This window comes from Schistocerca piceifrons, chromosome 2, assembly GCF_021461385.2.
Source record: "Schistocerca piceifrons isolate TAMUIC-IGC-003096 chromosome 2, iqSchPice1.1, whole genome shotgun sequence".
Taxonomy (NCBI): domain Eukaryota; kingdom Metazoa; phylum Arthropoda; class Insecta; order Orthoptera; family Acrididae; genus Schistocerca; species Schistocerca piceifrons.
The window spans coordinates 735,964,990-735,991,373 of NC_060139.1; the positions used below are offsets into that span (position 1 = coordinate 735,964,990).

At 41.3% G+C, this 26,384-nt stretch overlaps 1 protein-coding gene across 1 annotated transcript in view; it reads left to right on the forward strand.

Annotated features, from left to right (window-relative positions):
• LOC124775806 (general transcription factor 3C polypeptide 1) overlaps window positions 1–26,384 on the forward strand; it is a 354,943-nt gene that overhangs the window by 166,517 nt on the left and 162,042 nt on the right. Inside the window, 2 exon segments of the mRNA XM_047250637.1 lie at window positions 9,596–9,773; window positions 24,730–24,901. Coding sequence (XP_047106593.1) covers window positions 9,596–9,773; window positions 24,730–24,901 — 350 coding nt within the window.

The window sequence follows — 26,384 nt, forward strand, 5'->3', positions numbered from 1 at the left end:
ACCCCCACCCTCCGTGGCTATAGGGGTTATTATAAGAACCGGGCAGCTTATGAAAGGGTGTCTGGCGGCGTCTGCCTCTACGTCCTTCGCACTCTGCACAGCGAGTCTGTCCCTCTCCAAACACCTTTAGAGGCTGTCGCTGTTCGGGTGTGGATGCCACAGGCTGTTACCATCTGCAGTCTTTACCTTCCACCGTAAGGTGATGTCTCGCAGCATGTCCTGGCTGCGCTGATAGACCAATTGCCACCACCTTCCTTGCTACTGGGCGACTTCAATGCCCATAACCCTCTGTGGGGTGGGTCAGTGGCAACAGGTCGAGGCGCCACCGTTGAGCATTTATTGTCACAGCTCGATCTCTCGATTTTAAATGATGGTGCCTTCACACACTTCAGTGTGGCGCATGGCACATACTCCACCATTGACCTTTCGATCTGTAGCCCTAGGCTCTTACCGTCTGTCCAATGAAGTGTGCATGACGACCTGTGTGGTAGTGACCACTTTCCGATCTTTCTGTCACTACCACAGCGTCACTCTTCTGGGTGCCCTAGCAGATGGGCTATGAATAAGGCTGACTGGGACTTGTTCTCCTCCACTGCCGCTATTGAGCCTCTCTCTAATGATGACATTGATGCGGTGGTTCAATCAGTCACCACCGGTATCGTTACTGCTGCCGAATCTGCCATTCCCCGTTCCTCTGGGTCCCCTCGGTGGCGGACTGTGCCTTGGTGGTCGCCTGCGATCGCTGCAGCGATTAAAGATCAACGGCAGGCGCTACAGCGTCACAAGCGACATCCCTGCATTGAACACCTCATCACCTTCAAACGACTGCGCGCGCGGGCCCGCCGCCTTATCTGCCAAAGCAAGCAGGAGTGCTGGGAGCAGTATGTGTCCACCATTGGCCTCCATGTCTCTCCATCGCAGGTCTGGACCAAGATCCGACGCGTCTATGGCTATTGGACCCCTGTCAGCGTCCCTGCGCTCTCGCTGAATGGAGCAGTTTGTACAGACTCCGACGAAATTGCCAACAGCTTGGCAGAGCATTTTGCTCTTAGTTCTGCTTCTTCCAATTACCCACTGGCCTTCCACTCCATTATAGAGCGGATGGAACGTCGGAGCCTTTCTTTTCGCACACACCACCCAGAATCTTACAATGCTCCATTCAGTGAGTGGGAATTTCGCAGTCCCCTAGCCGCTTGCCCTGATACCGCTCCTGGGCCAGATCGCATCCACTGTCGGATGCTGAAACACCTTTCAGTGGACTGCCAGCGATGCCTACTCGACCTTTACAACCTTCTTTGGGTCGAGGGGGAGTTTCCGTCGCAATGGCGGGAAAGCATTGTCATCTCCGTTTTGAAACCTGGAAAGAACCCTCTGGAGGTGGACAGCTACCGTCCCATTAGCCTCACCAATGTTCTTTGCAAGTTGCTTGAACGGATGGTGAGCCGGCGCTTGAATTGGGTACTGGAGTCTCGGGGCCTTCTGGCTACGTCTCAGGGTGGGTTCCGTAAAGGCCGCTCCACCACCGAGAATCTGGTGAGCCTGGAGTCGGCCATCCGTACTGCCTTTGCCCACCGTCAGTACCTGGTCGCTGTCTTTTTCGACATGCCGAAGGCGTACGATACGACATGGCGTCATCACATCCTTTCTACGCTTCATGGATGGGGTCTTTGGGGTCCTCTGCCGATTTTTATCCGCAATTTTCTGTCGTATCGTACCTTCTGCTGCAAAATACTAACACGAATTCTTTACAGACGAATGGAAAACCTAGTAGAAGCCAACCTCGGGGAAGATCAGTTTGGATTCCGTAGAAACACTGGATCACGTGAGGCAATACTGACCTTACGACTTATCTTAGAAGAAAGATTAAGGAAAGGCAAACCTACGTTTCTAGCATTTGTAGACTTAGAGAAAGCTTTTGACAATGTTGACTGGAATACTCTCTTTCAAATTCTAAAGGTGGCAGGGGTAAAATACAGGGAGCGAAAGGCTATTTACAATTTGTACAGAAACCAGATGGCAGTTATAAGAGTCGAGGGACATGAAAGGGAAGCAGTGGTTGGGAAGGGAGTAAGACAGGGTTGTAGCCTCTCTCCGATGTTGTTCAATCTGTATATTGAGCAAGCAGTAAAGGAAACAAAAGAAAAATTAGGAGTAGGTATTAAAATTCATGGAGAAGAAATAAAAACTTTGAGGTTCGCCGATGACATTGTAATTCTGTCAGAGACAGCAAAGGACTTGCAAGAGCAGTTGAATGGAATGGACAGTGTCTTGAAAGGAGGATATAAGATGAACATCAACAAAAGCAAAACAAGGATAATGGAATGTAGTCTAATTAAGTCGGGTGATGTTGAGGGAATTAGATTAGGAAATGAGGCACTTAAAGTAGTAAAGGAGTTTTGCTATTTGGGGAGCAAAATAACTGATGATGGTCGAAGTAGAGAGGATATAAAATGTAGGCTGGCAATGGCAAGGAAAGCGTTTCTGAAGAAGAGAAATTTGTTAACATCCAGTATTGATTTAAGTGTCAGGAAGTCATTTCTGAAAGTATTCGTATGGAGTGTAGCCATGTATGGAAGTGAAACATGGACGATAAATAGTTTGGACAAGAAGAGAATAGAAGCTTTCGAAATGTGGTGCTACAGAAGAATGCTGAAGATTAGATGGGTAGATCACATAACTAATGAGGAAGTATTGAATAGGATTGGGGAGAAGAGAAGTTTGTGGCACAACCTGACCAGAAGAAGGGATCGGTTGGTAGGACATGTTCTGAGGCATCAAGGAATCACCAATTAAGTATTGGAGGGCAGCGTGGAGGGTAAAAATCGTAGAGGGAGACCAAGAGACGAATACACTAAGCAGATTCAGAAGGATGTAGGTTGCAGTAGGTACTGGGAGATGAAAAAGCTTGCACAGGATAGAGTAGCATGGAGAGCTGCATCAAACCAGTCTCAGGACTGAAGACCACAACAACAACAACAACATCGTACCTTCTGCGTGCAAATCGCGGCCTCATATAGTTCCTCCCACGTCCAGGAGAACAGTGTGCCACAGGCTTCTGTTTTAAGTGTCTGCCTGTTTTTAATAGCCATTAATGGGCTCGCTGCAGCCGTGGGAAATTCTGTCTCCGCTTCCCTGTATGCTGACGACTTCTGCCTTTACTACAGCTCTACTGGCATTGCAGCTGTTGAACGTCAGCTACAGGGTGCTATCCACAAGGCGCAGTCTTGGGCTGTAGCGCATGGTTTTCAGTTTTCGGCTGCCAAGACCCACGTTATGCATTTCTGCCGGTGCCGAACAGTCCATCCTGAGCCGTGGCTTTATCTTGCCGACGAACTCCTTGCTGTGGTGGAGACCCACAGGTTTTTGGGTGTAGTTTTTGATGCCCGGCTGACTTGGCTGCCTCACATTCGGCAGCTTAAACAGGCGTGTTGGCGGCATCTAAATGCTCTGAGATGCTTGAGCCACACCCGCTGGGGCGCTGACCGATCTACCCTGTTACGGCTCTACCAGGCATTAATCCAGTCTCATCTGGATTATGGGAGCCTGGCTTATGGCTCAGCATCCCCATCTGCGCTGCGGGTACTGGACCCAATCCTACACAGCGGCATACGGCTTGCCACTGGTGCTTTCCGGACCAGCCCAGTGGACAGCATACTTGCGGAGGCAGGTGTCACTCCATTGCGGTTCAGGCGCCAAAATTTACTGGCCGCTTATGCTGCCCATGTTTTTAGCTTGCCCGGGCATCCAAACTATCGTCTCCTGTTCCCGCGATCGGTCGTCCATCTGCCAGAACATCGGCCCCGGTCAGGTTGTACGATCGCGGTCCGCGTCCGAGAGCTTCTCTCCGGGCTTGGGGCTTTACCTCTTCCGCCTCCTTTCTGGGCACCTCTACGTACACCCCCATGGTGTGTGCCTCGCCCTCGCCTTCAGCTGGAATTGGCACAGGGCCCGAAGGACTCAGTCCCTCCGGAGGCCTTCCGCTGCCACTTTCTTTCCCTCCTTGCAATGTATCAGGGCTCTGGCATTGCATACACCGACGGCTCGATGGTTGCTGGTCGTGTCGGTTATGCGTTTACTCTAGGGGACCATTCCGAACAATGTTCATTGCCGGCTGGCTGCAGCGTTTACACTGCTGAGCTGGTCGCCATCTTTCGTACCCTAGAGTATATCCGCTCCTGCTTAGGTGAGTCCTTCGTGATCTGTAGCGATTCTCTGAGCGGTTTACAAGCTCTCAACCAGTGTTTTCCTCGTTCTCGTCTGGTGATGGCTATCCAGGAGTCCCTGTATACTCTTGCCCGTTGCGGCCGCTCTGTTGTCTTAGTGTGGACCCCCAGTCATGTCGGTATCCCAGGCAATGAACATGTTGACCACCTGGCGAAAGAGGCCACGAGTAAACCACCTCTGGAGATTGGCTCCCCGGTGACTGATTTGCGGGCAGTCTTACGCTGAAAACTTTTTGATTTATGAGACACTGAATGGCGCAACCTGCCCATGCCCAACAAACTTCGCCGTATCAAGGCGACTACGGCTGTGTGGCGGTCATCCCTTCTGGTCTCCCGCCAGGAGTCTGTTGTCCTCTGCCAGCTGCGCTTTGGGCACACTCTGCTGACACACGGCCACTTATTGCGCTGTGAGGACCCAACTCTGTGTCGCTGCGGCTCCATTTTATCTGTGGTGCACATTTTATTGGAGTGTCTGCTTTTTGCTGTGCTCAGGCAGACGTTCGCACTGCCTGACATGCTCCCTGCCCTTTTATCTGATGACCCTGCTATGGCTGGCTTAGTTTTACGTTTTATTCGGGCAGGGGGTTTTTATCGTTTAATCTGAGTGTTTGTGTTTTATTTTATTGTTTTGTGTTGATTCTGGCCTTTGGCCTACGGTTTTAAACTCAGCTTTTAATGTGTTCTCGGTGGTTGGCTTTTCCTTTTTTTTGTTCCTATGGTCGGCCAACCATCGTCACACTCTGTGTGATTTTAGTTCGTCTTGTCTGGTCTTTATCTATGTTTCTCTTGTTCTGTGCTGTCTGTGCTCTATTCTGTTAATTGTTTTTACTCTCTGTGGGTGTTTTTAGGATTCGGAAAAAGGGACCGATGACCGTAGCAGTCTGGTCCCTTTAATCCCACCAACCAACCCATTCACCAGTGCTATTTCAGTATGCACCCAACTTTTCCCAATAGTCCACTAGTATGTGCTCTTGCATTTCTGAAGTGATCTCATGCTGAACAAGTTGTGCCAAACTTTTCTAATGTCATGCATACATCAATTCTACGGCAGCCAGGAGAATAAAGAGGCGGGCCAGCCTTGCCTTACTACATGAGAAGTACACTTTACCCTCCGCGGTCTTGAACACAATTCCCAGTGACTTCTTAAAATACATTTACAACTGGCCATTCATTTTAAATGTTGGTCCTGGGACTGTATTGGTTGTGTTACCTGGGTGGCAACCGATTTCGCCCATAGGGGGGCACAGGATGTCAGACAAGAAAATTTTCCCGAGTTGTTGACAAACCATCACTGGAGGCTCCATGCAAGACTGTCATCAATCTGACTAGCTTGCAGCAGAGTGACGATGCAGTTTCATTTCTGGAGATGGGACTTAAACTGTGCTCCCAATCCTAAGTTCACACTAGTTGCAGACATTTGTCAGTGCAGTTGAACAGGTTGCTGCATGACTGCTGCCTGAAACAGCAGAAGGAGTGCATTGTGAAACTAGTCATGCTCTGATGAGTACTAAGACTATGAAGTCAAACATTACCAGCAAATAGAGGGTAGCCATTGAAAACCTGCAACAGAGTCCAGAGAGAGTATCTTAACTGCTGACAAAGACAATCCTACTATTGTTCTCTCCCATAAGGGCTACATTGAAAGAAGCAAAGCTTGTTAAATGATGACTCCAACATGAAGATCAGTACTGACCCCACCAAGAAGGTAGAGAAGAGGACCAGGGTGCTTCTGAAGTAATTGGAGTTACCAGAGGGGATCATCAAGAAGTTGACACCTCAAGGACTAGTACAATGAAGACTTTATGGACTTCCCAAGGACCACAAAGATGGGATTCCATTATGCCCCATTGTCCACAATGTCAGAACTCCTAGGTATTTCCAGGGAAAATACCTCCCAGAGCTACTAAGTCCATAAGTGGATACACTCCCACACCACATCCACGATTCTGTGGATTTGTGAAATTCCTCAACTTCAGACTGAAGGACTGTAGTATCAAGGTGAACTTTGACATCATTTCATTATTCACCAGGGTGCCTCATGAACTCATTGGTCAGAAATTTGATGAGAAGACCAACTATTTCAGACATGGCCTGACCTCCACGTATTTCTACTTAATGGAAAATACTATGAGCAAATGTAGGGATCCCACTTACACCTATTGTTGCAAATTTGTATATGAAGCACTTCAAGGAAGAGGCTCAGACATAATCGAAGTGGAAACTTACCTGTTTTTCTGTTATGTGGAGGACACATATGTCATCTGGCCTCCATGACTTCCTTGTACATCTGAACTCCAACCCATTCTAACATCAGATTCACTATGGAGACCAAAGAACAAGGAAGACTATCATTCCTGTATGTAATGGTTAAGAGAAGAGCTGATGTTACCCTGGTACAAGGTGTGCATTGGAAGAAAATACACACTGATCTGCATTTGCACACAGATAGCTGCCACCACCCTGCAGAGAGGAATGGGGTACTAAAAACAGTGTGTCTGCCTCAGAACGGTGTTCCAGAAGAACAGATACTTGGAATGGCAGATGTAGTGCACTCTTCACCCCACCACTACAGTACAACTGTGGAGATGGAAGAAATCACAGTGCAAGAGGTAGCCACAGCCTTTATTCCATTCATGAAAGTGGCAAGATTAGACTGAGCAAAGGTTGGGAATTGGTACAGGCTCTGACAACCACGCAGTTTAGCACCCCACAAACCAAACATCATCACACTTGAATAATGTACTCCAACAAATCAGCGGTCACAGAGCATTGTCTGTCTGAGAATCATGCTATGGAATTTGCATGTACGAGGTTTGGAGCTTAAATAGTGGCAACTATTTATTCACAACCAATACAAAAGTGTTACATGTTTGCACCTGTTACTGTCCTTCGAAGTAGTCACCAGCATTGTGTAAAATCCATTGCCAGTGATGTGGAAGACATAGTATACCGTTAGCAGAGCCTGTTCTGTTTACGGCGCGAATTGAGTGGTCTACTGCCTGTCAAATCTCTAGAATAGTTCTGAAGTGAATGCCATGAAGTACTTCCTTCATCTTCAGAATCAAATCAAAGTCACAAGGAGTTAAATCCGGGGAGTATGGTGGTTTGTGCTGTACTACCCAGTCCCATCAACCGAACAGAGCAGCCACAGCTTGCACTGTATGCGCCCGCGCATTGTCGTACAAAATGATGGGTGGGTTGTGCAGTAAGTGTCGCCGCTTCTTTTGCAAAGCTGGTCGCAGATCAAGCTCCAAAAATGAACAGTAATACTGTGCATTGATGGTCTGCTGTGGAGGAACGTAATGCATAAGGATATCACCATCACAGTCGTAGACGAGAATCACCATAACTTTAGACCACTCCATTTGCACCATCAACAGAAAGGCTTTGCTAATGGTATACTACACCTTCCACATCACTGGCCCCTGGTTCTACACAACACGGGTGACTATTTTGAAGGACAGTAATAGGTGCAAACATGTAACTCTTTTCTATCAGTTGTGAATAAATAGTTGCCACTATTTAAGTTCCAACCCTCATATTTTAACATATTCTTCCAAATACTGGGACAACATTGTTAGAGAAGCCATCGAAATGTACACCAGGGATAATTTTATCAATCAGGACTGTGGCTATGACCTTAACAAGGCTTGGGAACCAGCACAGGGCCTAATTAATAATGTGCTCATCAAACACAACACTCTGGTGATGAGGGCAGACAGTGCGACTACATCGATACTACCACAGATGCCAACGGAAGTGTCTTCACGTCAGCTGACTACCACCCTTGGTGCAGACTGCAGATGTAGCAGCGTGCAGTGTAAGAGGATGTAAGTCTGCCATCAGGAAATCAGTTCACCAGCACACCTGATGATGGTGACATGTCTGCTCATTGAAATATTGTGCCCATTGGATACTAAGCACATGCGTGGACTGTTCAGTCATTATACTAGGTTGTGCAGTTGATCTATGGAACCTGTAACAAACAAGCTATATGTTGGAAGCTATATGTTGAATATTACATGCCCAGTAGGTTTTTTAATTATGGCCCATACTTTAACTTCTGTATATGTTTACTCTGTCTGAGTCACATTTCCATATGTGGTTTTCATGTCAAGTAACTGGCATGCATGTACCATATTGTGTAATATAATTCAACTGCTGATACTCTTCAAAGTAATTACCATGGTATTAAGTAAATGAGAGTTTTAATATATAACAGACAACACTTTAACTATGTGTGCCACATAATTAATGACTGCTCATACAACTGTTGCATCTCGGTGGGGAGAAGAGAATTTTTTTTTATTTATTTATTTATTTATTTATTTTTTTTTTTTAATTGGAGGAGGAGGGGGGGGGGGGGCACCGCAAGGCACTACTGAGGCTTATGTTAAGATCTCTTTTGTTGCCTTCATAATTTTCCTGGAACAAATTGTACAATGTTAACTAATTCGGGAAATTGCCTCTCACTTTACTGTGCCTCATATTTCACTCTGCTAATACTGTTTATCAACACCTAATGGTGCGTGTTCCTGCTTTATTTTCTAGGACCTATCCTTTGTATTTGTGAAGCAGTCTTGGACCATTTCTGTTACAGGCAAATTGTTGATTGTTATTCGATTTATAATTCTGGCATTTCATTTGCAAGTATGTATCAGAGAAATTCCTAAAACTTGTAGAGCACTAGTAGATTTGTCTTCCATTTATTGTGAAGCAATGATTGTAATTGGCTGTTGTGATTAGACAAATATTGCTTAATTGTTCTTTAAGTATGTTCTCCTGCTTTTTAGAGCTGGCTTCAGTTACCCTGAACCCTCTTTTGTTTCTAAGTACCATACACTAATTTTAATGTTATTGAATAATATAGCTTATGACTTTTTTTGTAATCTGAATAGGGTTTTGGGTGTTACATTGTGTTCAAATGGTTGTAAGTATTTATGTTGTGGATCATATTGCATAGTAACAAATGATCTGTAGTGTTGTAATACTGTTTATTAGACTCCGGCTTCTTAATGGTCTTTTGTGTCAGAATTTTAACATCATATGAAAGACTCTACTTCTAGGCACAATAGTCTTTGTCACTGATATCATTTATGCTGTAAGTACAGTGATTGTACATGGACGAAATAAGATCTGGAGGGAATGTACTGTATTTTTTATTTCTTCTATTTGTGAGAACTACAAAGTTGGTACATATCAGCAATATCTGGCAGTTAAGAAGCACTGAGCATCAAAGGAATATTAATTTTCTTAATAATGTTTATGTCTTTACTTGTTGTGCAGTTTGTCTCTGATTTGCCAGTCTTTGTATTGATAACTGGAAAGGGTGATTCAGACTAACTATAAGTTTACATGGAATTGGTTTTCAGGTTTTTGTGTACCTTAATAGAAGAACACATCTTCTGGATACTACAACATCAAAACCTGGTTACCACCAAGTTTCAGATAATATCGTTTATCAGGAACATAAATATTATTTTGGTGACATGGCTGATGTAGAGAAATATTGGTATGATATGTGGAATATTTGTCTGCACACAAATTTGGGTGAGTACTGGAAACAGGGAGTATAATTATAAGTGATTAACAGGCACAGTCCATGTGTCAGTTGCAGTATAAGTGAATAGGTGAAGGAATGACACCTATAATATGATAGGATTGTTTTCTTTACCATCTTGGAGCTTTTCCTCTTGTGGAGCAAGGAAATGAGAGAAAAACAATTTGTTAGAAGAACTGCTCTCGTGTATAAGATCTGAAGTTTAATTTTATACTGATTCAAAGACCAACTAATTGTGCGTGTTTCAGAGTGACAACTTCATTTAGGTTCATTACTATGCAACAACATGTTCAAAAATTACCAGTAAAGCAATCAGTTAATGTACACTATTATTATTGGTGGCATAAAATGTTAAGTTACACTTACTCATCAGTACATACAGGCACAAAATATGTATTTTGTGAAGTCTTATGAATTACAGAAAGGACTAGTTTTACATCAGCAGCTCAGAAAGATGTTGCAATCTAATTGCTCAGTTCAACTGCAGATTAATTGAGAACACTGAAGGGACAACTGTTGAGTGACCCTGACATATACAATATGGTATCAGCAATTTGTCTTGTGAACAAATAAACCAAGCAAGAAATGTTATTGACTGTTTCAAAACTAAGTTAGAATGTTCTTTTAAGGAGTGGTTGGAGATTCTATGTTTGAACGTGGGACCAAGTGACGTAAAGAAAGGTTATTATTTTAGCATATACCAGTTGTCTTATAGTATAGTTGTTGCTAAGATTAGTCAGAGGTCACAGCACTTGTAATTGTTCATTACAGTCAGCAATATTTAGTTGTTCTTTATTTTTATCCAGTATTGCATTCACAGTTGCATTCTACAGTGTGGTATTCAGTGCACAATACAAATATTTGTGAAAATTGCAGTATCCTTAAAAAAATCTTCCAAATAATCCAGACTAAAAAGACATGTACAATGATAAGGACTTGAAAGAGAGAACATAAAGATAGGCTGAGTGATGTCCTCTCTTATACACTCAAAATGTCAGTTTTGTACCAAGTTCATTACATGAAGAGCTTTCAGAATGGAGATAATAAATCAAGCATGGGTGTTCAAAGGAGGCAGACTGACTCGTGTGCAAGAAATATGCACCGTGTGATCAAAAGTATCTGGATACGTGCCTGAAAATGACTTAAAAGTTCATGGCGCCCTCCATTGGTAATGCTGGAATTCAGTATGGTGTTGGCCCACACTTAGCCTTGATGACAACTTGCATTCTCGCAGGCATACTTTCAGTCAGGTGCTGGAAGGTTTCATGGGGAATGACAGTTCATTCTCCAGGAGCGCTGCACTGAGGAGAGGTATTGATGTCAGTCAGTGAGGCCTGGCATATAGTTTGCGTTCCAAAAGATCCCATAGGTGTTCTGTTGAATTCGGGTCAGGACTCTGTGCAGGCCAGTCCATTACAGGGATGTTATTGTCATGTAACCACTCCGCCACAGGCTGTGTATTATGAACAGGTGCTCAATCGTGTTGAAAGATGCAATCGCCATCTCTGATTTTGCTCTTCAACAGAGAGAAGCAAGAAGGTGCTTAAAACATCAATGTTAGCTTGTTCTGTGATAGCGCCACACAAAACAAGGGCTGCAAGCCCCCTCCATGAAAAACATGGCCACACCATAACAGCACTGCCTCCGAATTTTACTGTTGGCATATGCTGGCAGATGAAGTTCACTGGGCATTCGGCTTACCCACACCCTCCTATCGGATCGCCACATTCTGTACCGTGATTCGTCACTCCACATAAAGTTTTTACACTGTTCAATTGTCCAATGTTTACGCTCCTCACACCAAGTGAGGTGTCGTTTGGCATTTACCGGCATGATGTGTGGCTTATATGCAGCTGTTGGACCATGAAATCCAAGTTTTCTCACCTCCCACCTAACTGTCATAGTACTTGCAGTGGATCCTGATGCAGTTTGGAATTCCTTTGTGAGGGTCTGTATAGATGTCTGCCTATTACACATTATGACCCTCTTCAACTGTCGGCGGCCTCTGCCAGTCAACAGACAAGGTCGGCCTGTATTCTTTTGTGCTGTACGTGTCCCTTCATGTTTCCACTTCACTATCACATTGGAAACAGTGGACCTAGGGATGTTTAGTAGTGTGGAAATCTCACACACAGACGTATGACACAAGTAATACCCAATCACCTGATGACGTTCGAAGATTGTGAGTTCTGCAGAGTGCCCCATTCTGCTCTCTCACAATGTCTAATGACTACTGCGATCGCTGATATGGAGTACCTGGCAGTAGGTGGCAACACAATGCACCTAATATGAAAAACTTATGTTTTTGGGGGTGTCCGGATACTTTTGATCATATAGTGTACATACACATACATTTTCGCAAGTTCCTTACATGAAGAGCTTTCAGAATGTAGATAATAAAGCAGGACTCAAAGGACGCAGACTGGCTGGTGTCCAAGAAATATATATACACATACACTGTGTGTTCCTGATAAGAGTTTTTGCAGTGTTTAGCTTGAGTCAGCCCAAACAAATACTGCTCATTAAGTCTTTCATGTGATGCCCATAGCTTACTGAAAGCATTAGTTTCTTTCCCATTGCAAACAAAGTTATTTTTAAAGTGGAATTTTTCATGCCTGTTCAATAGAGTGGTTACAGATTAGTCTTCTGGAATATTGGTTTTATCAATGTGAATTAATCAGAAAATTAAAACATGAAAAATAGCCAGTACCATAACAACATATGAGAAGCGCTACTGTGTGGTGTTAGCAGTCAGCATCAGTTGAGGTAGTGCTGTCACTGCTGGAGAACTGTTTTTCTTCATGTTGTACTGTCAGTGTTAATACATAGCAATGAAACAAACATCACTCTAGAGTAATCTGAGACTGCTCTGTCAAATGGGCATGTTTCTGTTTAAAACTCATTTTATTTGTAACATGTAACAAAGGGACACTTTCCGTCAACACAAGAGGTAATATGAAAAGACCTGATAAGCTGCATTCATTTGTGCTGAACAATGAGAAGCATCAAAAACTGCCATATCTTGCATGGTGTTCAAATTTATTACTTCTATGCTGAACTCTATGCACAATAAATTCTGCAGGCAGTATCCACGTGTGTCACTAAATGCACCTAGAAAATGATATCATGGTAACCACGCATAGTTTAGGAGCTATAATGTCATAAACACTGAAATGCCTTAAAAACTGCTGCATTGTGCATAATGTTTAAATTTATTACTTCTTTTGTACTGGCTCTATTTGCAACACATTTCGGAGGCAATATCTGCATTTGCTCCTGAATGTGCCTATCCAAATATATCATTGTGTGACACAAATTAAGACAACATGATATTATAAGCACTGTGATGAGTGAAAGACTACCACATCACACATGAAGTTTTAGTACATTTATTCTTTACTACTAAGACACTTTTTTTAATCCTGTGTTCATAGGTAGACTTGCTTTCATGACTTGCTCTGGTGTGTGCACCAAACCACAGTGAAATGAACACACATTCCTATAAGTCTGCAACAGTCTGAGCTCGGAAAGTAAGTGAGCACTAACAAGTCTAGGATGTGTCGAAATTAGCATAGATATACAACAGTTCCAGATCAGTAACCACTCAGGACTGGAAAACAAACTGAGTCAGTTTGGCTGTGCAATGGTGCAATACGGATGGCTACAAAATACAGCAAGTAGTGAATGCACCACGAGCCTGGGCCATAGGTTCATCAGCAAACAGTCGCCACTGGGGGGGGGGGGGGGGGGGGGGGGGGGCACGTGATGTGCTTGATTTGGTTTGGCCTACCCTTAAGACGGTGGTGTGCAGCCACCACTTGCAGCCTTAGTGCTTTTGAGATGTCCATGTGTGTGCTAGGTAGGAAATCGCTGTTGGATACAAAAACCACTCCTACAGTCCAGTCAAATTAAGTAAAAACAATAGTCATCTATAAAGCTATGAAGAGGTGTTGTCATAGATACATTACAAAATCATGTTGCAGACACATGAAGCAGCTGTACTCAGCATACAGAAACACTATGTTTCTTAACTTTGGTACTCAACTGATACATCTGTAGATGATATTCCTTTGCACAACTGTTTCATAATTTCAAACGTGTTGTCAAAAATACGTAGAAATGAATTTTTTTCAATATTACACTACAAACGCAGTACAATTTTTTTGTTTTCAGTTCTAATGGGTAATTGGCGAAATGTATACCTGGGCAATGCTGCGTTTGTCAGCTAATATATTTTTAAAATGTGTGTGTGTGTGTGTGTGTGTGTGTGTGTTTTCTACCTAAACCATTACACCAATTTCAACCAAACTTGATACACGTATACCTTACTGTCAGAAAACAATTGCTGTGGGGCTAATAACTACCTATACGTCATAGATCATGAGATGTGACATATAAGCAATGCGATGTGTGAAAAACTGCCGCATCACACATGACATTTAATTGTATTACTTCTGTGGCGCTAAGTGTATTCACAAAAAGTTTTGCAGACAGTATCCACATATGCCACTAAATGCACCTGCAAAAGTGTACCATGTACCACACACAGTTTAGAAGATACGTTGTCGTAAACACTTAGCTGCTTGAGTAACTGCTGCATTATGCGTGACATTTAAATTTATTACTTCTTTTCTACTTACTCTATTCGAAACTCATTTTACAGACAGTATCTACATATGCTGCTGAATGTACCTACAAAATTATACCATTGTATGAAGCATAGGTAGGGCGGTATGATGGCATAAACAATGACAGGCATGAAAAGTTGTCGCTTCCTGCATGACATTTAAATTTTTTGCTTCTTTACTATTAACTTTATTCACAGCGTATATCACTGACAGTATCCACATATACTGCTAAATGTACTTGCACAAATATATTATTGTATGACACACAGTTAAAGAGATATGATGTCATAGACACTGAAATGTGTGAAAAAATGCCGCATCATGCATGAAGTTTTAATAAATTTATTCTTTACTAAATAGTAATTGTAGAACACTCCCACAGCTGAGTCAACTTAAGGAAATCCCTGATACCTGATAGCACATTTCACGGCATTCAACTGTGAAGTGGAAATGGCTGTAGGCAAAAATGATAGCCATGTAGAGAGCTGTGAAGAGATGTGGCCATAAAGGTGTTAACAAAATCACATTGTAGACACATGAAGCAGCTGTGCCCACCATACAGAAACTGTGCGGTATCATGTTTCTTATTTGGATACTGTCCTCATGCATTTGTACATTGTGCATATTTCTTTGTATGACTGTTTCCTAATTTCATGAAATTATTTTGATACTTCACTGCAAACATTGGTTGAAAATTGGCAAAATTAATACCGGGGGTTAGTCATCTAGTACACGATATATATCATTTCAGCTAAGATTCCCCCCATGGACCATGGACCTTGCCGTTGGTAGGGAGGCTTGCATGCCCCAGCGATACAGATAGCCGTACCGTAGGTGCAACCACAATGGAGGGGTATCTGTTGAGAGGCCAGACAAACTTGTGGTTCCTGAAGAGGGGCAGCAGCCTTTTCAGTAGTTGCAGGGGCAACAGTCTGGATGATTGGCTGATCTGGCCTTGTAACACTAACCAAAACGGCCTTGCTGTGCTGGTACTGCGAACGGCTGAATGCAAGGGGAAACTACGGCCGTAATTTTTCCTGAGGGCGTGCAGCTTTACTGTATGGTTAAATGATGATGTCGTCCTCTTGGGTAATATGTTCCAGAGGTAAAATAGTCCTCCATTCAGATCTCTGGGCGCGGACTACTCAAGAGGATGTCGTTATCAGGAGAAAGAAAACTGGCGTTCTAGGGATCGGAGTGTGGGATGTCAGATCCCTTAATCGGGCAGGTAGGTTAGAAAATTTAAAAAGGGAAATGGATAGGTTAAAGTTAGATATAGTGGGAATTAGTGAAGTTCAGTGGCAGGAGGAAGAAGACTTCTGGTCAGGTGAATACAGGTTGTAAATACAAAATCAAATAGGGGTAATGCAGGAGTAGGTTTAATAATGAATAAAAAGATAGGAGTACAGGTAAGCTACTACAAACAGCACAGTGAACGCTTTATTGTGGCCATAATAGACACGAAGCCCATGCCTACTACAGTAGTTCAAGTTTATATGCCAACTAGCTCTGCAGATGATGAAGAAATTGATGAAATGTATGATGAGATAAAAGAAATTATTCAGATAGTGAAGGGAAATGAAAATTTAATAGTCATAGGTGACTAGAATTCGACAGTAGGAAAAGGGAGAGAAGGAAACATAGTAGGTGAATATGGATTGGGGGACAGAAATGAAAGAGGAAGCCGCCTTGTAGAATTTTGCACAGAGCACAACATAATCATAACTAACACTTGGTTTAAGAATCATGAAAGAAGGTTGTATACATGGAAGAACCCTGGAGATACTAAAAGGTATCAGATAGATTATATAATGGTAAGACAGAGATTTAGGAACCAGGTTTTAAATTGTAAGACATTTCCAGGGGCAGATGTGGACTCTGACCACAATCTATTGGTTATTAACTGTAGATTAAAACTGAAGAAACTGCAAAAAGGTTGGAATTTAAGGAGATGGGACCTGCATAAACTGACTAAGCCAGAGGTTGTACAGAGTTTCAGGGAGAGCATAAGGGAACAATTGACATGAATGGGGGAAAGAAATACAGTAGAGGAAGAATGGGTAGCCTTGAGGGATAAAGTAGTGAAGGCAGCAGAGGATCAAGTAGGTAAAAAGACGAGGGCTAGTAGATATCCTTAGGTAACAGAAGAAATATTGAATTTAATTGAAGAAAGGAGAAAATATAAAAATGCAGTAAATGAAGCAGGCAAAAAGGAATACAAAAGTCTCAAAAATGAGATCGACAGGAAGTGCAAAATGGCTAAGCTAGAGGACAAATGTAAGGCTGTAGAGGCTTATCTCACTAGGGGTAAGATAGATACTGCCTACAGGAAAATTAGAGAGACCTTTGGAGAAAAGAGAACCACTTGTATGAATATCAAAAGCTCACATGGAAACCCAGTTCTAAGCAAAAAAGGGAAAGCAGAAAGGTGGAAGGAGTATATAGAGGGTCCATACAAGGGCATTGTACTTGAGGACAATATTTTGGAAACAGAAGAGGATGTAGATGAAGATGAAACGGGAGATATGATACTGCGTGAAGAGTTTGACAGAGCACTGAAAGGCCTGAGTCGAAATAATGCCCCGGGAGTAGACAACATTCCATTAGAGGTACTGACAGCCTTGGGAGAGCCAGTCCTGACAAAACTCTACCGTGAGCAAGATGTATGAGACAGATGAAATACCCTCAGACTTCAAGAAGAATATAATAATTCCAATCCCAAAGAAAGCAGGTGTTGACAGATGTGAAAATTACCGAACTATCAGTTTAATAAGTTGCAGCTGCAAAATACTATCACATATTCTTTACAGACGAATGGAAAAACTAGTGGAAGCCGACCTCGGGGACGATCAGTTTGTATTCCATAGAAATATTGGAACACATGATGCAATACCAACCCTATGACTTGTCTTAGAAGAAAGATTAAGGAAAGGCAAACCTACGTTTTTAGCATTTGTAGACTTAGAGAAAGTGTTTGACAATGTTGACTGGAATACTCTCTTTCAGATTCTGAAGGTGGCAGGGGTAAAATACAGGGAGCGAAAGGCTATTTACCATTTGTACAGAAAACAGATAGTAGTTATAAGAGTCGAGGGCATGAAAGGGAAGCAGTGGTTGGGAAGGGAGTGAGACATGGTTGTAGCATCTGCCCGATGTTATTCAATCTGTATATTGAGCAAGCAGTAAAGGTAAAGGAATCAAAAGAAAAATTCGGAGTAGGAATTAAAATCCATGGAGAAGAAATAAAAACTTTGAGGTTCGCCAATGACATTGTAATTCTGTCAGAGACAGCAATGGACCTGCAAAAGCAGCTGAACGGAATGGACAGTGTCTTGAAAGGAGGATATAAGATGAACATCAACAAAAGCAAAATGAGGATAATGGAATGTAGTCGATTTAAGTCGGGTGATGCTGAGGGAATTAGATTAGGCAATGAGACACTTAAAGTAGTAAAGGAGTTTTGCTATTTGAGGAGCAAAATAACTGACGATGGTCAAAGTAGAGAGGATATAAAATGTAGACTGGCAATGGCAGGGAAAGCATTCCTGAAGAAGAGAAATTTGTTAACATTGAGTATAGATTGAAGTGTCAGGAAGTCATTTCTGAAAGTATTTGTATGGAGTGTAGCCATGTATAGAAGTGAAACGTGGACGATAAATAGTTTGGACAGGAAGAGAATAGAAGCTTTCGAAATGTGGTGCTACAGAAGAATGTTGAAGATTAGATGGGTGGATCACATAACTAATGAGGAGTTATTGAATAGAATTGGGGAGAAGAGGAGTTTGTGGCACAACTTGACTAGAAGAAGGGATTGGTTGGTAGGACATCTTCTGAGGCATTAAGGGATGACCAGTTTAGTATTGGAGGGCAGTGGAGGGTAAAAATCGTAGAGGGAGACAAAGAGATGAATACACTAAGCAGATTCAGAAGGATGTAGGTTGCAGTAGGTACTGGGAGATGAAGAAGCTTGCACAGGATAGAGTCGCATGGAAAGCTGCATCAAACCAGTCTCAGGACTGAAGACCACAACAACATTAACAAGATTCCTCAGGCAAATTCTCTCTGTAATTTTGTAGATATTTGCAATTTCATTGTTGTAATGTGCAAATGCATCAGCACAAACAATTATTGCTTACTACAGGTTTTAAATGTCACCGAAAGTCAATGGGAAGCATTATTTTCTCTCCCTTTGCAAACAAAACTGTTTTTTAAAATCAAATGTTATGTGTCCTGTGAATAGATGGTTCCAAATTAGTCTAGTGTAATATTCAATTAACTTTAAACATTAAAAGGGTCAGCAAAATAATAAGGTGTAGTTAGTATTGTAGTAGAAACTAAGTAGTTTTGGTGCAAGCATTAGTAGACAATGTGGCATAGGCCATTTTTTACTAACGTTTCAGTATCTGTTATTCACTACCTATTGAGTTATAAAATTACCAAGAAAAAGTCACAGTACTAATACAGCTCAGGAGAGTACCACTTTCAAGACTTTTCCCAGAATGGCCTTGTGTTTCAGTTTTTGTATTGATAACCTTATAATATCTATGTTATATGCTGTGAAAATAACCATTTTGTGTGCTGGCTTATGCCAGCAATATATCTTGCTGCTATACCCTGTGCTACAAAGTCAGTTACAGGGTTCTGGTTATTATTTAAATTTTTCTCCCCCTATTAGTACATGTCATTAAACCAAATATTGCAATTGACTAATTTAGGACCGTTTTTTGAATGGGCTCATAAAATTTGACTTCACAACAATTTAACAACTACTAATTACAAAAACAAAATTCTAAATATCTAGTAAAACACCAGAGGAAATGAACCTGAAGGCTCTTAGGGGACACACACACAGTGTATACAGTGCAAGCCAGAACTCCACCAAGAAACTTTCAAACATGATAATATGAATCAAAACGAAGGAAAAAAAAAGGTCTTGCAAACTTGGGCTCTGAAATGCATACCATAAAATCTGCGAACCCTCTTTCATCTTCGGTACTGTGGAACACATTTCTTCTACTCCAAGCTATTTGCTTTCCATGTTTTGGGACCAAAACAAAAAAAAAAAGTCCAGTAAACATGGGTTCTAAAATGCATACCTTAGGATCCGTAAGCATTGTTCAGTACAAGAGATGCATTTCACAGTAGCAAAGATGAACAAGTGCTGATAGCTATGAAGGTGTGCACTTTAGAGCCCATGTTTACTGATCCCCCCCCCCCCCCTCTCTCTCTCTCTCTCTCTCTCTCTCCCCTTCTCTCCCTCTCTCTCCTTCCCTCCCTCTCTCTCTCTCTCTCTCTCTCTCTCTCTCTCTCTCTCTCTCTCTCTCTCCATACTACCATCTCTCCAAATACAGAAAGGAAAGAGCTAGCAGTAGGAGAGATTTATTTTACTGTCTCTAAGATGAAGTAGTGCTCATAGCTCTTAAGGTATGCATTTTAGAGCCCATGTTTACTGAACTTTTTTTCTTGGTTTGGTCCTGCCAGCACCTTTCAGAGTTTGTTGTTGGAGTTTGGTTCACCCTTTATATCTGTTTCTCAAGAACCATTCTGCTTCCTTCGTCTCACCTTGTGATACTGCTCCCTTTAAAATTGGAAGTGAGTGTGTGTACTTGTGTATGGTATAAAAAGAAATATAATGACCAGGAGTAAGTAGGGCAATTGGGCAAACCCAAAGAAGGTGTGATTTAGAAAAGTGCCATGAAATCAGGGTAAGAAAATTTGTAGAAGTTAAAGAAGGGTGTCTTGTATTCAGATTTATTAACATCGTGCTGAGCATTGTGGATTACCAATCCGAGAGACATCATATTTTTGTGATTTTCTCGTATGTGAAAGCAAACAGCTTGAAGAGGATCAGGAACTTGAGTAACCTGTGTAAACTAGATGCAGCAGCTTCAGACATAAGTGTGACTATCATTTAGGTTCTGCATTGGCATTATCAACCATGGATGAATAAATCCATCAGAAAAATTAACCAGAAACTCTGCTGGTTGCTGCTGACTTTGGGTGGAACTTACATCTGTGTTGAGCTAGTCGTTGCTTTTGGGAGGTGAAAGCACATAATACATGGCTCAAACCTTAACAGGAAGGGGAAAGGTAGATTAGCTGTATTTATAGGTGAAAATTGAAGAGTAGTCTTTGCCACCAATTATAAAATTCAAGTTGGCGAACTTTTTGCTTACTTATATGAACTAGGAAGATAAGATAAATATGATAGGTTGTGTCTGAGCACCACCTAAACGCTTGTAGCACCGTGTTTATGGAGAAAGGAAAAGTTATCCTTTATTTTAAAAATGGCATCACAGTCAAATATATTGAAATCAGTAGTTTCTGGATATCCCAACAGTTGAAAGTTTGTGCATGTGAATTGCTACTACTGATAAACTCACTTTTAATTATAACAATACATACGTCCCCACTGGAAAATCATTAACTAATTTTAGAAAAAAATTTAGTCATTATGATGCCAACTAGTGGACAAAATAAAGCAAATGATTATCATGTAAGATTTTAATATTGATACAAGAAACAATTTCAGAATGTTATTAAATGCTTACATCTTGAATTCTGTTGTTGATTTTTCCCAACTAGAATTGCACAGGGTAGCAAAACACTAATAGGCAGCATACCTTTAGGTGAACACTTCATCAGTTATATAAGAAAATGGGCTTTGAGGCCATGGTGCACAACTGTCCATCCATAAGTAACTTGATCGCCTTGAAATGGTATCGTGGAAACATACTACATTTTTGAGGGAACATTATAGGAAGCTAATTGGAGTGATATGTATAATATTATTATGTCAATCATAAATTTACTATATTTGTAGATAGATTTCATTATTTTTAACAGCTGCTTTCCCCATAAAATAGTAAAATGAGGTGCTAAATATGCAAAAAAAATTATGAATTACAAAAGGAATCCACACACTGTATTCGAAAATTAGATGAAGTGGTTAGAACAAGTAGAGATAGCTCTTAATTCATGCTACTGAGCAAGATTGTGCAGTGGTAAGAGTCTGGACTTTGGTTTGAGGAGGCAGCAGTTCATATCCCCATTCACCTCATCCAGATAAGGCTTTCCGTGGTTTCCTTGTATCCCTGAAGGCAAATGACACGATAGTTTCTTTGAAAAAGACGTGGTTAATTTTGTTTCTGTTATTTTACAGTCTGAGCTTGAGCTCCATCTCTAATGACCTCATTCATAGGCTATTAAACCATAATTTTCCTTTCCGTTCTACTGACTTGAGGAGAGTAAGATGTCAGTGTGATCTTAAACCCTAAACTTACTTAATTACTTCCTCTCTTCCTTCCAGGAAACTGGATTAGTTCTCTTTGCTAATGATGCCAGAATTATTATCAAGCCTAATTGAGAGGCTCCACTTGAATATGTAAAAAAAATATTCTGTAAAATTAAACTGACAGAAAAAAAGTCGCAACACCGAAAAGGAATTGTGTGACATAAACGAAAGTTGATAGGCATGTTTCTACATGTGAAAGATTGTGTCTGTTTAAATTTCACACCAAATTGCAGACATGCACAGTTAATAGACACTCATATAAAGCTTTCGGTTACAGTCTTCTGCAATAAAACAAACACACACACACACACACACACACACACACACACACACAAGCAAACGCACCTCATGCACACACAACTTCCTACTCCAGCATCTTGAGCCGAGCCGAGATGCTGGAGTGGGCAGTCGTGTGTGTGTGTGGGGTGTGCTTGCTTGTGTGTGTGAATGATGTGTGACTCTCTTTTACTGATGAAGACTGTGGCCAAAAGCTTTCTGTAAATGTGTTTTAATTGTGCCTGTCTGCAACTTAATGTGTCTTCTTTAGTGTAAGTAGGAATCTGTCTTTTCCTATGTTGTTGATATTCCTACCTGGAGTTTCCATTGTTTGATTTAAATTTCACACCAGTCGTGTAAGAGTTGTGCCACTGTGAGGATGCAAATCAGGTTTGCTTCAGATACACGCTGTAACAGTTGTGAGCATTAGTCACATTTGAGATTGGATGTGATGAGCTGATCATAGGCAAGAATGCCTTTGAGGCAACAATGAGCCATTATCAACACTTCATTGAGTTTCAGCAAGGTCATGTAATGGGGCTACAAGAAGCTGGATGTTCCTTCTGAGATATTGCAAAAAGACGTGGCAGGAATGTAGCCTCTGTACATGATTGCCGTCAGCAGTGGTCACAAGAATGTATGGTTGCAAGACGACCAGGCTCTGGATGCCCATGTGACGGTACCGAGAGGGAAGATCATTTTGTTTGGTGAATGGCTCTGCCACATCATACTGCATCTGCAGCAACAATTTGAGCAACAGTTGGAACCACAGTAACACAACGAACTGTTGCAAATCAATTACTGACACCCAACCACCGCCATTTACAACTTCAGTGGAATCAAGCGAGAGCTCGTTTGGGGGTGGGGGCAGAATGGAGATCTCTTGTGTTTCTGATGAAAGCTGGTTCTACCTCGGTCCAGTGATGGCCATGTGTTGTTGGTTAACAGAAGTCCAGTTGAGGGCCTGCAACCAATGTCTCTGTGTGCTTGATGGTCTCGGGTGAAATTTCATATGACAGCAGAAGCATACACCTTGAGTGAAAATCTGTATGTCAGTCTGGTGATTCAATCTTGCACTGCCATTCATGAACAGCGTTCCAGGGGGTGTTTTCCAATAGGATAATGATCACCCACATACCACTGATGTAACCCAACATGCACTACAGACTGTTGATGTGTTGCCTTGGCCTCCTCAATCAGCAGATCTCTCTCCAGTCGAGCACTTACAGGCCATCATCAAATGACAACTCCAACTCCATTATCATCCACAAACAGCATTAAACTGTCCCTATATTGACCGACCAAGTGCTTCAGGCATGGAACTCCATCTCACAAACATCCAGCACCTGTACAATACGATGCATGCTAGTTTGTATCCTTGCATTCAGTTACACTGGTTCTTAATGTACCAGCATTACACATTTTCAAGGCTTCTTTCATGCTTATATTGACGTGTATTCCATCAATGTTAATCGCTTAAATATGTTACCAAGACAAATGTATTCCCAAAATTTCATTACTCTACAGTAATTATTTTTTGATGGTGGTATTTTTTTTCTTTGAGTCTTTATAATTCATTCTCTGCAAATAGACTTTCAGTGAACGTAACTGAAACATAATACATGCAGTTCTGTAGTGCACAAGACCTGACCACAGTGCTAAATAGAATGCCTGAGGAAAAATCAGTTCATAAACAGAACATTATTAATTCTTGAGCTTTAATAGTAAGAAGAACCTAAACTGGAAGTCATGTGTTACAGACCTTATAAGATCTGCAGCATTTGCATCATGGGTAATAACAGAGCTTGGGAATGAAAATGTCAAAAAGTTGACTTACCTTTCTAATTTTCATTAACTAATGTTTCATAAAATCATATTCTGAGGCAACTCTTCATAGAGGTGGAAAGTTTTAACTGCACACAAATGTCTAGTAGGGGTAAAATCAAGCAATGCAAAATCCAAGGTGGAATGAGGACAATATTATGAAAAGGATAGGTTGCTACTCACCATATAGTGGAAATGTTGAATCATGGGCAGGCACAACAATTCAGATTCACATTACGTTTATTGCCTTATCATTTGTTGTCAATAACGGTCGCAGTTTGAAAATAACAGTGATATTCATAAATATAGTAATAGAAGCTATCTATCATTTTACCTTAGTGAAACATAGAAAATAGTAAGGATTCAGCATTAAAAGTCCAAGTTATCTGAAGTATCTAATACATATTACATTTACTTTCAAACATAAATTGAAATTCTATCTACTTGTCTACTTCTTCTACTGCACAGCAGAATTTCTGAATGTGTAGTTCTGTGGTGGTGTGTGCATATGTTTGTGTGTGTGTGTGTGTGTGTGTGTGTGTGTGTGTGTGTGTGTGTGTGTGTGTGTGAGAGAGAGAGAGAGAGAGAGAGAGAGAGAGAGAGAGAGAGAGAAACCAGTTGGGGGGGGGGGGGGGGGGGCATGAGCTCTGGCTCATCATTTTATTAACAGCTTAAGAACAAATTACTTCACATGAAGTTAAGCAACACACTCCTGTTTCTGAAGGGACAGATTGTAAAGGAGCTGATTACTCCCATCTTTTACTTCAGATGTTTCTTTGTTTCTCCAGATAATGGTCAATTTCCAGAACCCACAGTGGCATTATTTAATCTTTTATAAATCAGCTGCTTCAGTTTTCTATGCATTGTGTTAGTTAATTTATTCTAAAGGTTTACGAGTGGTATTAATATAACATTTTACTGCAGGAGGGCGGCTGTGTGTAGCAGGAAAAGACATAGTGCTGGAGATGTTGCACAACAAGCCAGCCATGGTGAAGTCACTGGAACCAGTTACTCCTCAAGAAATTGAGTCGCTGGATGTAGGAGATGTCCCAGGTGACAAAAGAGGCGCCGGAGGGCTGGATTCTGCCCTTTTCTCGTATGTTTCATGTTTTTCAATTTTTCTAATGATAAACAAAATTAAGCTTATGATTCAATTGCTACAACTGTCTCTAGTGGTAATGAGAGAAAGTGACAGAACAATGTCCCTCCTTACAAGTTTTCAATCGTTATTTTTGTTTGTTATGATGGCATATTTAAGAGTTGAAAATAACTGCTTTGAAGAATCATCAAGGAGTACTTCAACTCCACTTTTTGTATGATTATCTATTGTATTGCTATTCTTTTGTCACTTTAAAGAGCTAAAGCATACTGCACAGTTCCATATATTACTTTAATTGCTTTTTAGTATATTATTTGGAGAAATTTTAGTTTGATACACATAGATTTTGATACCTGAGGTTTGCTGTTACTCTAATTTGCCTGAGAGCTTTAAAAACTTACTGCAGTAGTTCCACACATTCTTCCATTGTGAATATGATAACTCATAACCCATCTACTTGAATATTGATTTTTGTTGAAAGTTCTGGCTTTAATGGTTTAATGTAATTTAAAACATTGATACACACACACTGTAAACAGTAGTGGCACTATTATTTATGCAATAACCAGTTCTATGACCAGGCAGATGGAGTTACCATGGAGAGTCCTTTGTCAGCTAGTATTGCCAGTCTGTTTAGGGATGATTTTGTGTAACATGCCCTGGAGTCACCAGCTTTGAAGCGTATGTGTTTTTTCATCTTGTCTGACCTCTTGGAAGTAAGAATTTAAATGGTGTTTGGAAGTTCTGGTTTCAATCCACTCAAATGCTTGCTACAAAATTGTAGTGATAATGTAGTGGTTAGGATAAAAGTTGATAGTGTGTTGGAACATGCTGTTCATAGGAAGCCAACTCACACTGATTTTTATCTTCAGGGCAATAGTTATCACCATCCAACTTAATACCTTGGTTCAAAGAGCCCACATCATCCCAGACTGAAAGCTCGTTAGCTGAGTTAGTCCTAATCGAAGTCACCTTATGCCAGAATGGCTGCAGTGAAAGACAGATCAGATGAGCATTGTGCCATTGACAAATTGTGAAACAGGTGAGAGATGAAAATAATGAGGTGACATCAAAGTCCATAACCTTTCTGCCTTGCAGGTAGCATTTCTAGCAGCATTTTGGAAGGAAAAAAAAAGTGAAACATGTTTTTCATACACTTTATAAGATTAGGGTCTGTAAAGGATGATATTGAGTTTGTGCAAGACAGTCATCTGCTGTATCCATTGTAGTTGTGAAATGTCATACATTGATCAGATCATCAGGACCATTATATAGCATGTAACTGCCACACATGCTTCCAAGAGCCAAGTGAATCTGCTACTACAGAACTTGGTCTTGGCACCAGTCATCCTAAGGAATATGACAAAATGAAGATTCTGGTCTGAAGACCCACCTATTGGGACTGTGTCATTAAGAAAGCTAATGAGATTTAATTAGCAACTGACCCTATGAATAGAGATGAGATATTTGCTTAAGCGAC